Source organism: Benincasa hispida, chromosome 6, assembly GCF_009727055.1.
Source record: "Benincasa hispida cultivar B227 chromosome 6, ASM972705v1, whole genome shotgun sequence".
Taxonomy (NCBI): domain Eukaryota; kingdom Viridiplantae; phylum Streptophyta; class Magnoliopsida; order Cucurbitales; family Cucurbitaceae; genus Benincasa; species Benincasa hispida.
This window is the reverse complement of record NC_052354.1, coordinates 51,334,176-51,349,046: the sequence shown is the minus strand read 5'-3', so window position 1 is coordinate 51,349,046 and position 14,871 is coordinate 51,334,176. Positions and strand designations below refer to the sequence as shown.

General features: G+C 35.4%; 2 protein-coding genes across 3 annotated transcripts; one reads left to right on the top strand and one right to left on the bottom strand.

Annotated features, from left to right (window-relative positions):
• The first annotated feature begins 299 nt into the window (after window positions 1-299).
• Window positions 300-8,731, top strand: LOC120079289 (calcium uptake protein, mitochondrial-like). Its single transcript, XM_039033442.1, has 8 exons — window positions 300-549; window positions 5,110-5,436; window positions 5,533-5,722; window positions 5,827-5,907; window positions 6,578-6,739; window positions 6,846-7,053; window positions 7,625-7,921; window positions 8,012-8,731. Exons 1-8 carry the CDS (start codon window positions 300-302, stop codon window positions 8,228-8,230), a joined length of 1,734 nt encoding a protein of 577 aa, XP_038889370.1. The 3' UTR covers window positions 8,231-8,731.
• A 1,981-nt stretch (window positions 8,732-10,712) lies between these two features.
• On the bottom strand, window positions 10,713-14,579 carry LOC120079458. 2 transcript variants are annotated; one of them, XM_039033650.1, is made up of 9 exons: window positions 14,235-14,579; window positions 12,539-12,622; window positions 12,236-12,270; window positions 11,980-12,088; window positions 11,757-11,845; window positions 11,538-11,646; window positions 11,343-11,464; window positions 11,145-11,178; window positions 10,713-10,965 (listed from the first exon to the last, which is right to left on the bottom strand). In XM_039033650.1, exons 1-9 carry the CDS (start codon window positions 14,430-14,432, stop codon window positions 10,888-10,890), a joined length of 858 nt encoding a protein of 285 aa, XP_038889578.1. In that variant the 5' UTR covers window positions 14,433-14,579; the 3' UTR covers window positions 10,713-10,887. The 2 variants fall into 2 exon arrangements, with proteins under 2 accessions (XP_038889578.1, XP_038889577.1); XM_039033649.1 differs by having other exon boundaries at window positions 11,535-11,646; window positions 14,235-14,578.
• Between the last annotated feature and the right edge of the window lie 292 nt (window positions 14,580-14,871).

The following is a 14,871-nucleotide window of genomic DNA, read 5'->3' as shown; positions in this document are numbered from 1 at the left end:
TGAGACCTCGATATTTTCACATTTTAAACATTGTTATGTGTTTTTTAAGGATGAAAAAAAATAGTTTGTTGTTGTATGAGGGTAAGCGATTTATGATTGTTGGAATTAAATATTCTAAGAAACTTTATGGTGATCAAATTCTATTTCAAATATATTTATTTATTTATTAAATTTTAGGAGATCTTAATATAACCAATTTAAAAGAATCCATTTTACGACCAATTTGAAAAAATCAGATAACCAAACAAACGATTTTTTTACAAAAACCTCGACGAGCCAGGATATATTGTATAGTGAAAATGATTGTTGAAGGCGGAAGTAGAGTTGTCAAACAGGGGGTTCTCCTTGATGACAACCCACCTTGTGGGGACTCCGTCATTTGCCTCAAAATGTTGTGTGCGATGAAGGAGCTTTGCTCTTGCTCCTGCGTAACTTCCCTTGAGCGACTACGGGTGACGAGTCCCGTGTATGAGCTGTTTGTGGAGGAAGCTCTAGATGCTATCTTCGTTGGTGTCATTTTTCTTGTTTGGATGCTGAGAGAGATGAGAGGTAGAGATGTCCCACTGGACATGCCAATTTGTTCACACGAGGTTTTCGGAGAAACGTATTTCGTGGAGTTGAACTTGATTTGGTGTTGGTGTTGATGTTGATTTGATGCGATTCTCTCTCGGTTGGGTGGATGTGCTGACTTATAGAAGAAAGGCACCGAACATTAATTCTCACTGGACTCTTTGAATGTAGAATTGTTGTCCCTTGGAATGAGAAGAGCTCTTCTATTTATAGAGCTCTTTGATGGGATTCATGGGCTTGGGTCTGACCTTTGGGACCTATCAATTTGACTTGGGCCTAGCCTTTGTCCTATTAATTAGACTTGGGCTTGACCTCTGGGCCCAATTAATTGGATTTGGGCTCATTTTGACATTTTAGGCCCAAATTAAGCCCATATTTGGACGTAACTGGACCAATGCCCAAATTATAACCTCAAATTGGGCGAAATTAATTTTACTCAACCCAATGTTCGTGACGGGAACACGTGACGTCATCAGAATCTGCCTTCAATTCCAATTTGGGACTCAGACTCTTAACTAGTCCCAAATTTGTTGATTTTAGCATTTCCTTGTTAATTTAATAAATGACGTGATGATTTGTGATTGGTTCAAATTTTTTCCTCCAATAATGATATCAAATGATTATATTGATAGCTTTAACAAAGATAAACATGGTAGATATTACACAAATGTTCATGTTCATTTGCATTTGTTTGATATTAAAAATATTTTACCTCGTGATGATATAAATTTTGGATGGTAAAACAATGATTTTAAAAAAAAAACATAACTAATAGATAATTAATAAGTGTTATCCTATTCATGATGAAAATTACACTAGCAATTCCTTATAAGTAATAGATGTTATTTGTTGAACTAAACAAAATCAAACAAACAAATATGCGTTGGTTTTTCAAGAAATGAGAGACTTTTAATATTTTGTTTCTCATGAGATTTATGATCCTAGTAATACCTTGTATTTTTTTTCAAAATAATGTAATTATTGGTAGAGCAAATTTGACAAAGATTGTTCTTAGAAGGGTAAATTCAATAAACCTAAATTATGGAAGGATACTTGTGAAACCTCAAATGTTATTTTTGTAATTAAAGCTTGGTCAATTAAAAATTTTAACCTAAAAGACTAATTATGAAAGTGAAGGTTTTGAGAAATAAATTTTACTAAATATTTAAACATATAAACATCTAGTGTTGATATATGCTACTTGATAAGGTGAACGCATGAAGGTCCCATGTGTTGGTGATAGGTATTAAAGATTGATGCAAAGCAAAGTGTGAGTGCCAAGGCACTGGCCAAGTGTTGGTGTGAGTAGGTTGATCACGTATTGGAATATCGTTGGGCGTGGACAAGATATGTGGCAGCTAAGGGACTTGTGAGGTTAGTATGCATGTGGGCAAGGTATATCGGGCGTTGGTGCAAGGTAGACGCTAAGCCTAACGCATGCGTACAAGTGATGTGCGGAAGTTTGAGCGCATGGTATAGGCGTTGTGTGATCAAGCAGCAAGGAAGGGTCACCGAGCAACGAGTGTACAAGAGGCGCTAACAAGCGCACACAAGCAGGACAATTAACACAAGGCATAAGCGCTCGATCGTGCGCGTGGAGTCGCGCGAACGAGGGCGCAAGGCACCGAGTGTGGAGCGTTAGGGCGTTGCATGGAGAATAAATGCATGCTTGAGCACTGAGTGATGAACGCAAAGCACTAGGCGAGCGATGAAGCTATGCGATGGCTAGATTGATTTAAGGTTGGGGAACCCTCCTGTGCACTTACATGCTCCATAAGAATGGCCTAGGTGTAAGGTTGTCGTTTAAATATATGGTATGCGACAACCATATTTAAACGACAACCTAGGTGAAGGAGTTAAGCGAATGAGTATACAATGAAGGCCATCGTGCACCAAATAGAAGCTATCGTGCGTCGAGTAATGGCCATCGTGTAGCGAGCAGCGACTAGCACGCATCAAGTAAGGATCAAACGTGAGTGAGGAAGCACTTAATTATTTTATAATTTTGAGAAATTCTAAGGCTTTGGGCTGTTAAGCAGTGATTTGAGGGACAAACGGTGGGTGATGCACCAGCTTAAGAGTTTGATGGATTGAAACTAGGAGCTGTCAGTTGGAAATTTAAGGATAGAATGGAAAGATTTGAGGTGGACGCATAAGAGAGCGTGCAAAGAAAAGCTGAAGCGTTGGCTAAAGGAAAAGAAGACACTTGCAGACCAAGGTGGCAAACTGCAAAGGGTTGGCATGGGCAACACAAGTTGAGGATACATTGACATCTAGTTAAGTTGGAGTGACAAGCTAGGAAGGACTTGGGACGCTGATAAATAGGATGGGTTGAGATGATCAACTCTCGCAATCAACTCGTGCCCTTTTGAGTGAAGTTATTAAGGAAGTCCTTAAAAAGGAGTGTAGAGAAAGGTCTCGGGCTGCCGTCTCAATTGAGGCGTTGAAGAAAGAAGAGCTTGCGTTGGAAGTCTAGTGGCCAACTAATCGCATAGGCTGATCGTGTAGGCCTATCGTTTAGCCCTACCGCGCATCCTTGTCAGCGCAAGTGTTCGCGCGTGCACCCCGCTAGATGCATCCAAACGAAGGCATAAACGCATTCCAACACACATTGTGCGCATCTTGTCACCCAACGCTGCCCTATGCAAGTGTTGTCGCCTAGCTGCATGCGTACTAACACACTTGCACGCCAGACGCACCCACCCTACAGCCTAGCACCCATCAATTTGCGAAAATAACCTTCAACGAATTGTTTTGGAACAAGGTAGGCCTATTTTTAGGAGGTAAGTTGGTTTTTCTAAACTTTTAAAGTTATTTGTGAATAAAATTGGGATTATTGAAAGAATTATAAACTAATTTAGAAATTCTTTGAAAGGGAGTGAATTCAAATTCAGGAGAAATAGGACAAGAAGTTGGTTAAAGAATTTTCTGAAAAATCGATTAGGAGAAACGGTGAGTGGTTTATATTTTTGAATGGTTGGATGTATTATATATTTGTACTAGTTTGGTAAATTTGGCATGATAAAAAATATATGTTTTCTTGGATTATAACTATTGTTCTTTTGTTGGGATGACTATTTACTATGTAAGTCTTGGTTTGGATGTTTATTCTTATTGGTTTGACTAGAAACTAGAAATTGTATCCGGATGTTATTAGCATACTTCGTGGACGTTGGACTAAAATTGTCAGTATATCCGGCTGGGTTATCCATGTACCTGAGTATATCTAGCAGGAATCTTCGACATATGCACATTCGACGAGTTGTTTGGGGTACTGAAAATTGTTTCCTCAAACCAGTCTATGGGAATTATTATGTATTGTTGGATTTCGTGATTATGCCAATCTAGTTTCATAAATTGTCTGTACGTATATGTGTTTGGATGATGGTTCATGTTGTGTTGTTGCTTTCCAAGAAGATATTTTTTAAAAATTGTTATTATTTAGTTTAAACTTACCACTCATTGAGCATTCTTGTTCATGATTTTCAAATGTTTTTTTTAAATCCCCTCCCCCCTCCCCCCAAATCACGTTTTAAGAGCTAGTAACGCATGCTAGTTAAAAGAATGTTTATAAAGCATGTTTAAGTACTTATGTATTCAAAGCATGCGTTAGATATTTAAAAGATGTGAAAGCCCTTATTCCCCCAAGTAAAAGGAAGATGGCGTATGATAGTAGTAAATGTATAAATGGATAAACGTTAATGTATTGTGTAAATATTCTCAACACGGTTATGCTTTATGTTTAAAAATGAAATATATGTATAAAAATAAAATCCTAGACAATAGAAATCCTTAAAATCTGTGGGTTCACACTTCCTTCCGGGTTGAGGGATCGACTCGGGAGGGGTGTGACAATACTAGTGATATATTAATTTTTTATTAAAAAAAAAAGAAAACCATTAATTTCTGGGTCCCATCTCACTTGCTAATGACAATACCACAATACTATTTTATGTTTTCAATTTTCAAAATCTTCAAAATTTATTTCAAAAAAAAAAATCAAAATTTTCTTAAAATTTTCAAAATAGAAATATAAATTGGCCTCAATTCATAACACCACCCTCCCTTTGCCTTAAAAAAAATAAAGAAAAAAATCCCTTACAGATCCACTAAACCCATTATCTATAGACCCAAACCGTTTTTAATTATTTTTCCACACAAATGTATTAATAAATAAAAAATGGATATTTATCAATTTACTAAAAATTAATTCCTTCAAACCATAAAAGCCAACTAACTTTTGAAAAAACCGTTATTAACCAATGGCCAAGTCAAAGCCTTCATTATAGTATCCAATTTTGCTAAAGCTATGTATATCCATTTTTGTTGTTCTCTCTCTCATTTTGCATTTTTTCTTCTTCCTTACCTTTTTCTTGTAAGACCTTAATGATATTTGGAAAAACCTCAAGATCGTTTTGAATCATAGTATGTTTTCTTCGACGTTCTTGGTTGCAAAATCTTCTAAATCGATTTATAGAGTTATACATTCTCAACACCTTACTGTTCGTTTCCTTGGAAATCAACTTGGTGGCTCTTTAGGTTCGCCATCAATCTCCCAATTGTCTTCTTCTTTATCGATTGCATCTAAACAAACTGGCTCCAGAAATGAGAATAGAAGAACTTTCATATTTGATTTATTGTTCAAGTCGATTTCTTCGGGGATTTTGATCGGCGGAGTTGGATCACTTTTCAGCGCGAATTCTTCCACTTCCAATTCGCATCTATCATTCGCCGACTTCCCAAAAGAAACAACATGGACAACAGTGAAAGAAAACTCATTCGAATTCCCAACTCCAACAACAACACCAACACCAAATCAAAATGCAAATGCAAATGCAAAGAAAAAATCCAAATTTCTATTTGGAGGTAAGAATGTTATGATTTGCCATTGAACTCAAGCAATCTGAGTTAATGTGTTGCGGTAAAATTACCATTTCATTCGTACTTTGCGTTCAATTTCAGATGATTATAGGAGAAGGGTGTTTTTCAATTACGAAAAACGTATGAGGATTCAAAGTCCTCCTGAGAAGGTGTTCGAGTATTTTGCCTCTATTCACACACCTGAAGGAGAAATATATATGACGCCTACAGATTTGATGAGAGCTGTTGTTCCTGTGTTTCCTCCATCTGAGTCAAATCGTATTAGAGAAGGGTTTCTAAGAGGAGAAAGAAGAATTGATGGAGAATTATATTGTGTTCCTTCAAAATTTTTCATGCTTTTTGACACCAACAATGATGGACTCATCTCTTTTGCAGAGTAAGAGTTCTACTTTCTTCCAAACTCCATGATAATTTACACAAGCTAACCATAATTGAAGATGATCTGTCTTTTGTCAAGTACTTAGACAGAGGCAGATCCATTAAGGGGCATGGGGTGCCCCTTCTCTCAAATTAAATGAATTTATATTAAAATTCATTTGATCCTTAATGTTTACCAATTGTTTTGTTGGATAGAGGGGCATGGAAGTTTTCTTTTAGTTGGTTGTCCTGCATATTTTTAAATTTTGACTATATCATTATTTGACAAATTAATTGGAAAAAAAAAAAACTAGATTCTATTTTGATTAATATTTATAAATATTACAAGATGAATGCTCATATATTTACTTAGATGGTTCTCCAAGAGTTCATTACAATTTTGAATTTAATATTACCGGTCGTCAAAATTTAAAATTTATATCTAATCAATCTCTAATCTCTAAACCTTTGAAGTGTCTAACAAATTTTGAGCATATAATTTTTATCTAGTAAATTATTTATTTATTTTGAATAAGATGTCTAATAATTAATTAAACTTTAAGATGTTCATATATATTCATCAACTTCCACTTATATATTTAATAGGTCTAAAAGATATTAAAAAAATTTGAAATTCAATTGTTTAATTAGAACGTGAACATTAAATTTTAAATTTTGTATCTAATAAATATGTGAATTTATAAACATTTGAAATAAGTTGAGGATCTATTAGAACAAAAATAAATTAAAATATTCAAATTATCAACATATATCAAACTAGTAACTTTATATGGATTTGTGCATCCCCTGATGGAAATTTCTTGATTTGGCCCCTGCTTGCTTGCAGGTACATCTTTTTTGTTACTCTTCTCAGCATACCAGAGTCCAGCTTTTCAGTGGCATTCAAAATGTTTGACATTGATAACAATGGGTTAGATAATTAATTGTTCCTCTGTTTCTATCATCTTCATGGTTTTTTTTTTTTTTCTGCACAATCCTCTGGTGTAATGGATGTTTGTCTCTGTTGATCAAAATAGTGAAATAGACAGGGAGGAGTTCAAGAAAGTGATGGGTTTGATGAGAAAACAGAACAGACAGGGAGCTCACCATAGAGATGGAAGAAGACTTGGAATGAAAGTTAGTGTTGAAAATGGTGGTTTAGTAGAATATTTCTTCGGTCAAGATGGAAAAGACTCCCTTCACCATGACAAATTTGTCCAATTTCTAAGACAACTTCATGATGAGGTATGGTATTCCCCCCGATGTAAATCCATTGTGAAATTGTCAAAAATAACTCTCAAATGTTTTCGTTTTTCACAACTAACACCCTTTAAAAACCCAACCAAGAACAACCCTGATATTCAAATAAAAGTTTGACTTCTTTTTATCATCCATCCCCCGATGTAAATCCAGGACGAAGACTGTAATTATATGTATTTTCTCCAAATCATGTAATCTTTAGTAATCTTTTGGAAATCTTTCGTTTGGAAGAGCCACCCGACTGATAAAGGTGATTTGGGACAGATTACATACAGATACAATCCCAGTCTTCATCTGGTCGAGATTCTAATAAGAAAGCCCAAAATAATCTGTAGTTTAGATGTGCGATAGAAAGAAGTCAATTTTTTTTTCTTCGAATGAACGGATCAATCTCAACTTGGAAGCACCAAGAAACTATTTCAATGGATTGCCAAAAAGGGTGCCGGTTGTGATCAGATGAAAACTACTGGATGTTATTTCTAACCATTTCCCAAATTTTTCCTATACATAACTCAAAACTTTGATTATTACCAAACATCAAATTGGATGAATGCAGATACTTCTATTAGAGTTTTCGCATTATGACTTCAAATCACAAGGAAGCATATCAGCCAAAGACTTTGCACTATCAATAGTTGCTTCAGCAGACATAAATCATATAGACAAACTGCTAGACAGAGTTGAAGAATTGAACAAAGAACCCCATTTCAGAAACATCAGAATCACATATGAAGAATTCAAAGACTTTGCAGAGCTACGCAAGAAGTTAGAATCCTTCTCTTTGGCTATTTTCAGCTATGGTAAAGTAAATGGGGAGTTAACAAAACAAGATTTCCAGAGAGCAGCTTCTCATGTAAGTACACAAAACATTTCAATCTAAAAACCTCAAATTCAACAAACTTAAAAATCAATCTAATACAAAATATGAGTTTTTCTGTACAAGGTGTGTGGAGTTGCAATCACTAGGAATGTGGTGGATATAATATTTCATATATTTGATGCAAATGAAGATGGGAATTTAAGCTCAGATGAGTTTATAAGAGTCATACAGAGAAAAGAAGTGAGTTCTTCACAACCAGCTGTAGGTGTTGGAGGATTTCTGTCTTGTTGGTTTAGCTGTGCAGCTAAATGTTCTTCTGCAAAGCTCTTTGTTCGCAGCTGAAGAATTTGAGGATGCGTCCTGTTTGATGCCCTAATGATGTTCCTGTAAACATGTAAATTTTTCAACATGATGAAATTCTTTCTACTGGACTGTTCTTAGGGATATATTCTTTTACAAAATTGATATTCGATTTTTAGTTCGATTGAAATAAAGAAATCACAAAAGCTTGTTTCTTTTATTTTGAAAACAAAACGAAATGCGGAAGCTGAAAGAGATGAATAATAGAAAGGCGGCTCAGATATGGAAATGGGGCAAAGCAGAGGAAGCTGGCCATGGCGGCGAACCCTAGCAGAGCAGTCAGATCGCCATGCCGACGGATCGGACCTCCATTGTCGTTGCCCTAAAATCCTCACACTCCAAATTCAAAACCATCATCATAGCCCGGGTGTTTAGAGAGAGAGAGAGAGAGAGAGAGAGAGAGGCATACATACATATATATATATATACACATACACACACAGAAAGAAAGAGAAAAAGAAAAAAGTGGAGAGGGTTTGGAGGGGAAATCACCGGCTGCCGGCGAAACAGAGCGAGGAAAAGAAGGAACTCCTCCAATCGCTCTGTAACGACGGAGCAACCTCATTCATGGCGGAGTGTGAGGCCGAACCCTAATTCTCCGCCGCCCTCCCTTTCCTGTATTTATAATGTCCTCTCGCTGTCGCTTTAATTATTAAAGAAAAAAAATCAAAATTTACCTGTTAAATGCATAAAATTGTGGAGAGAATTGATTTGATTAAAAGAACCCTTTTCAAAGCCAAAATCATTTTTGTCCCCCTTTTTTTAAATTTAATGTAAGAATTCTTTAAAGATGATGATTAAAAGATACATTTTTCAAGGTTCAAAATGATTTTTATCGATTTTAAAATTTTAAAATTTTGATCTTCTAATATCATCAACAAATAATTTGCACCGACTCTAGTAAGTCCACAACTTCGACTATCCTCTTCTTCTCTCCCTCTATTCAGTTTATGCTTAGAACGAGGATGGAGAGTGAGACCAAAATATGAGAGAATGGGAGAGAGAAGAGCGATATGTGAAAGAGTGCAAGAAAGAACGAGATAATGAGAGGGCTAGGGAACCCATTCTGCGTGGGTGAGTTTCATTTTGGTAATTTCATTTGAATTTGACGTCGACAAAAGGTAAAAAAATATCATTTTTATATATATATATATATATATATCAAGTTTTAAGTTTTGATTTCATTAGCTTTTTGGTTTTCATTAAAACAAATTAATATATATGTTTCTAGTATGAATAAAGTGTCACGCCATCATAATAAAAGAAAACTAAAGTCATTGACCAAAATACTACTAAACTCAAATTTGGAAATTTGCCATAAACAAACCTTAAGTTTTATCTTTTACAACTAACATGTTTTTTTAAAAAAACTCGTTAAAATAGTTTTTCTTGATGCTTTTTGGCCAAGATCGACCACCGACATTTGTATAAAAAGTTAACTTTTTCAACTTATATTCAAACTATTGATTCTTTTGGGCTCTCGGTGGAATCTCGGCTGAGGACTTAGATTCACACAATTTTTCCAAATCATACTTAATCTTTCTAATCTTTCTAAAATTTAAAAATCATCATGTCAAATTCAATATTTATGAATATGGAGAAATTTGAAAAGATAATTGGTAAATCCATTTAGATAATTTGTAAATCAATTTGGAAATATGTGGAAGCATAAATTGGACGTAAGATTTGCAAGATTACACAAGATTATATATAAGATTTGAAAAGATTATAGGATAAAATTTGAAAAGAGGTAAAAGTTATAAAAGATTTGGAAAAATTGCATAATATTAGAAAAAATTGACGATTAAGTTTTCATACAAATCTCGGTGATTGATCTCAGTCGAAAAAGATTAAGAAGAATTATTTTAAGGAATTTTAAGAAAAAGTGGTGGTTGTGAAAGGCGAAGATTATTTTTTTCAATTTCTTCACAAACTTGGGTCAAAATGATGAGTTTGAAACTTACAAACCAAAATGTTACCAAACTCAAATCTCAAGTATAAAAGTGTAACTTTTACTAATATTGTCAAAATTAAACTCACAATAATAGTAATAATAATTATTATTATTATTAAAATTCTCCAATGTTGTGTTTCCTTGAATTTTGATGAATTTTATACCATAAAATATTAATTAAACGTTTTTCAAAAAAAAAAAAAATTACAACATTTTTTAAAGTTTAGGAGGTTAAAATTTGCAATATTTACCAAGCGGACATATTTAGGGTAAAAACCAATCTAAACCCTCTTGCATTTATCTATGGAAATTAGTTTTTAAGAATCTTTTTTTATTTATGCCAACCTAAGTATAACTTTGTAGTTAAAGTATATCTACATTTAAATCATTAGGCTTTGAATTCACTTACTTTGTATTTCTGCACTTACATTCTCAAGTAAGACAACTAGGGAGTGCAATTTTGGAGTGCAAAGAAAATAACAAGAGATACAAAATGATCAAATCACCTAGTAAGAGTGTCAAAATTTTGTAGGGGAAAATCTCAAATTTCCTTTAACAATGATATATGTTCAAACTTCTGAAACTCTTGGTCGAGGACATATGCTTTTGTAGCAAATTGAGAGAGAGGGAGAAATAATAGATTGGAGGACTTTTTTACTTGGCATTGTAAAACTGAGTAGTTTTTTCATATGACTTCTCTACCCTTTTGCTGGAGTTCAGTTTTATGAACAACTTCTCCTGCTGTGTTTACATAGTAAAACACCTGCCATGGAAAGATTTATACATTAGAACTTTCAAACCATTCCATCAAGTTCCATTGAAAATGCCTACATGACAATCTCCCTATACGACCTCCTAATAAATCTTGTATTCGCATAACATATATGAAAATCAAATAGTATTTGATCAGAACGTCCCGAAACATGTTCACTCGGTACCCACCGTCTCTAGTGAGCTGACACGCTGAAGTAAGAATCTGTAGCATATAAAAGACAGATTTAGTGGTATAACAATGAGGAAAATGAGAACAATATATAGATATGAGGGTGGGTGAGTTTTGGCAATATCAATCAGCTCGAGGCCTGAACAGAAGTCAAACATAGCTCCGTTCAATCCAAACCAAATGTAGAGGGAACTTACTCACTGAAGGAGGATCTTTGAGATGGGAAGTGTTTTGTCTGAATAGGACCGGGAACTCCAATGTAAGCTATGCTATCGATACGAACATTGTGAGTGCAACCACGCCTACTAAGGTATGCATTCTGTAGACCCAAGAGAAAAGCACCGTAAGAGTTTGAAGGAGTGGAATTCAAACCACTTGGCTTGACTTACCACCCTATTTTCAACAAAGATTTGATGGATTGACTCGAACAGATGCATTGTCTCCAGCGATCGAGTATTGTTTTCACAAGTTACCAATGGGTGAAACCCAACAACTATACGCCTTCATTTCAGAGAAACAAAGATAGAGAGTAGTTAGAAACAGGAAGGAGAAGTTTGCAGCACAAAAAGTTAGGAGGATCATAATTTGAAAGATTGAAGAGGCTGAAACACCAGTTACTGTTTGATGCTTGCAGAGTCCTTTTCAGCCATAGTAAATGACCGTTCACCGTGTCACTTGCTGATCCCGTTGCAACGGACTCCTAGAAGTTCAATAGTAACATTTTACAGCATCGACAAATTCCAAATACCTACAAATCATACAAAGGAAGTTCTACTTCTAGGATGCATGACAACAGAGAAAAATAAAGAAATGTAAAATAAAGCAATTTCAAACCTGCAATAGTCCGGTATCTATGGCAATGACGTCTAATGTTTGCCGATATTGTAACTTGATTCGCTCAATAAAGTAATCTCCATTTTGTCTTGACCCTTGTATGCTGTGCCTACATTTATAATTTCCCATAAAGAGAAGTAACACAAAGATATGAATACGCAAATACAAATACATCAGTGTTTGAAAGATTATACACCAAACATCATGGGACACAAATTTACCAAATTCAGAGAACTGGTTGAGAAGGATCTTATACCATGGAACTTTCAGGGATGAGAAGTACCACGAACCCTGTCATGTCGAATAAAGAAAAGATAGTTTTCTGTAATGGACTAACAGCTAAAACCCAAGAGACACCAAGTTGCATATGTCGATAGATTGAAATGACCCTTAAACATATTATATGTAATGTATCATGAGGATATCTATTTCATATTCAGTCTCCGACGAAAGTTTTAGCAAGCTCACTTTCCATTTACTTCCGTTCTTATCAACTACATCAGAACCAGCACATTTTGTTATTTCAACTCTTTGTTTGTTATCAACAAAAAAAACTTACATTCTGCATTAGGCGATCGTTTTCCCCTGGTTCACGGATGTGCAAGACGAACTTTGCATGAGAAACCTTGGCCATCTTCTCCATCTTCATTGTTCACGCAAAACACATTCTTAGCATTGACATAAAAAAAATAAAAAATAAATAAAAAGCCCCCCTCCCCCACCCCCCCCCCCCCCCCCACCCCCCCCCCCCCCCCCCCCCTCTCCCCCCCCCCCCCCCCCCACCCCCCCCCCCCCCCCCCCCCCCCTCCCCCCCCCCCCCCCCCCCCCGCCCCCCCCCCCCCCCCCCCCCCCCCCCCCCCCCCCCCACCCAAAAAAATAAAAAAAAATGTAATCTATAATCACGTAATCAGGCAATGATCAATCAACAAATTCTATTGACTTAAATATTAGAGATACTCATTGCATATGTCCTGAATGGAATCAAACACCAAGAATAACAGAGCTAAAGCTACTTCAAAAGTCAACTAAAGTGACGTAGAATTTTTTTTAAAAGTAAAATATCTTAAAAGTGTTTCTAAGAAAACACTTTGTAGACTACGTTTGACCGATTTGATTGATCATAGAGCAAAGTAAACATCTAAATAGTTTATTCTTAAATGCTTTATTCAGAATTAAAGTGTAGAGCAGTTATTCTAAAAGGATTCTCAAACACACCCACAATCATCTCTTAGTAATAACTTTAATGCACATAGAATAAGGATAAGGTAAATAATAGAAATGTGCTTCGCTTCTTACTCACCCAAAGATCCTTTAAAGAAAATAAAATCAAGAATCCCAATAGGGAAGAGAAATTCCCATTGGCTACAAAAGAGACAAATGATCGGTCTTCAACCATAGCAATCATTAGGGGGTGTTTGGACCCCCAATTTCAAATGGGTGGAGTGAGTTATCATAGCTCCTTCCATGTGTTGTACTCCAATTATAATAGTTGGTATTTCCAACTATTATAACCTACAATTAATTACAATATTACTCTTTCAAATCCCTCTTGTTACCGTGTTTACTCACAGGGTTTACTATTTCCTACCCATCCTTTTTGTATCTCTTTGTTATATTGTTTACTATTTTCTACCCAAACTAAAATAATTTGTATCTCAAACATGGATTATTATAATCCAGACTAAAATAGTTTGCAGTCCAAACACAAACTATTATAATACTAGAATAACTACCCAACGCCTCAAACACCCCCTAAATGTGTTATTGATTAGCCTCCAAATATGTGTTCTTCGGAAAAGAACTGAGGAGTCACTTTCTCGCCAAAGGGGTGTTGGATTTCTTCGGTAAATTATTTGGTATGCAATAGTGTTACCCTTTGGCCATAGAAGACTGGTTGGGTTGGTGGAATCTTTCAGGCTATTTTGTGGCTTATTTGGAAAAGAAAGAAACGCTAGAATTTTTCTCAGATAAGTACAATTCATTTGACTATTTCTGTGACTTGATACAGTTAACAAATTTTTTCTCACTAATTTAGATGGGAAAACTTTGCTATAATTTTGTAAGAGAGGAACCCTTGTCCCTTAGCTTGTTAGGTTGTTTTGTTTGACTGTTTTGGAATGAATGATTCACCGTTTCTTACCAAAGAAAGGGGAAAAATAAGAATCGCCATTACAATTTCTGCTATTATATTTGAAGAAAGGAAACTAATAGGCAAAAGTAGGAAAGGAAATCAAAATGAATACAAAAAATTTCACCTGTTTGAGAAGAAGGATCTCTTCTTTTACAGATCGTAAGCCTCCCCAGACGGAAATAAAGTAGAAATCAAGAGGATTTTGATCCCAAATCTTCAAGAAATCGTAGTTTTTAGGATAACCCATGTTGAGAGATAAGTAGAAAGCAATGCAGAGACAGAGCTGAGCAAGGAGAGTTCGAAAAATCGATGGGTCTGCCATTTTCACTCGAGAAATCTAATTTCTCCAGCTGCGTTTGATCCAGAAACGAAGTTATAGAATCGAATTTTGTACTAAAAAAAGATTTGAAGAGAGATGCAGATGCGAAGGAACATGGAAGTGAAATTTCCATCACTATTTTTTTTTTCTTTTGTTGTTTTGTTTATTGGGTTTTTTTATATGGACGATCCCATTTGGAAGGCCCAAATGAAAAATGAATTTACTTGATTCTCGATGACTCATCACACATTGCTCGATGCACGGTCACTCGATACCTAACTTTATGCAATCGACATGTGTATACTCAATCATATCAACGTCATACTCGTTGCTCGATTACTTTATACTTGATTATTTTGAATTCATAACCCGTTTGAAGGTCACTTGATATCCAACTTCATGGTCACTCGATACGGCTACAATCGACACGTGTATTCTATAT

Excerpts from the sequence above, each read along its gene's own strand:
- LOC120079289 (XM_039033442.1), top strand. The coding sequence starts at position 300 with ATGATTGTTGAAGGCGGAAGTAGAGTTGTCAAACAGGGGGTTCTCCTT. Across the intron at positions 5,908-6,577 it reads GATGATCTGTCTTTTGTCAA|ATATCAAACTAGTAACTTTA; the intron begins GTACTTAGACAG and ends AATTATCAACAT. Across the intron at positions 6,740-6,845 it reads TTTGACATTGATAACAATGG|TGAAATAGACAGGGAGGAGT; the intron begins GTTAGATAATTA and ends TGATCAAAATAG.
- LOC120079458 (XM_039033649.1), bottom strand. The coding sequence starts at position 14,432 with ATGGCAGACCCATCGATTTTTCGAACTCTCCTTGCTCAGCTCTGTCTC. Across the intron at positions 12,271-12,538 it reads ACGATCGCCTAATGCAGAAT|GGTTCGTGGTACTTCTCATC; the intron begins GTAAGTTTTTTT and ends TCGACATGACAG. Across the intron at positions 12,089-12,235 it reads TCATCCCTGAAAGTTCCATG|GCACAGCATACAAGGGTCAA; the intron begins GTATAAGATCCT and ends TTATAAATGTAG.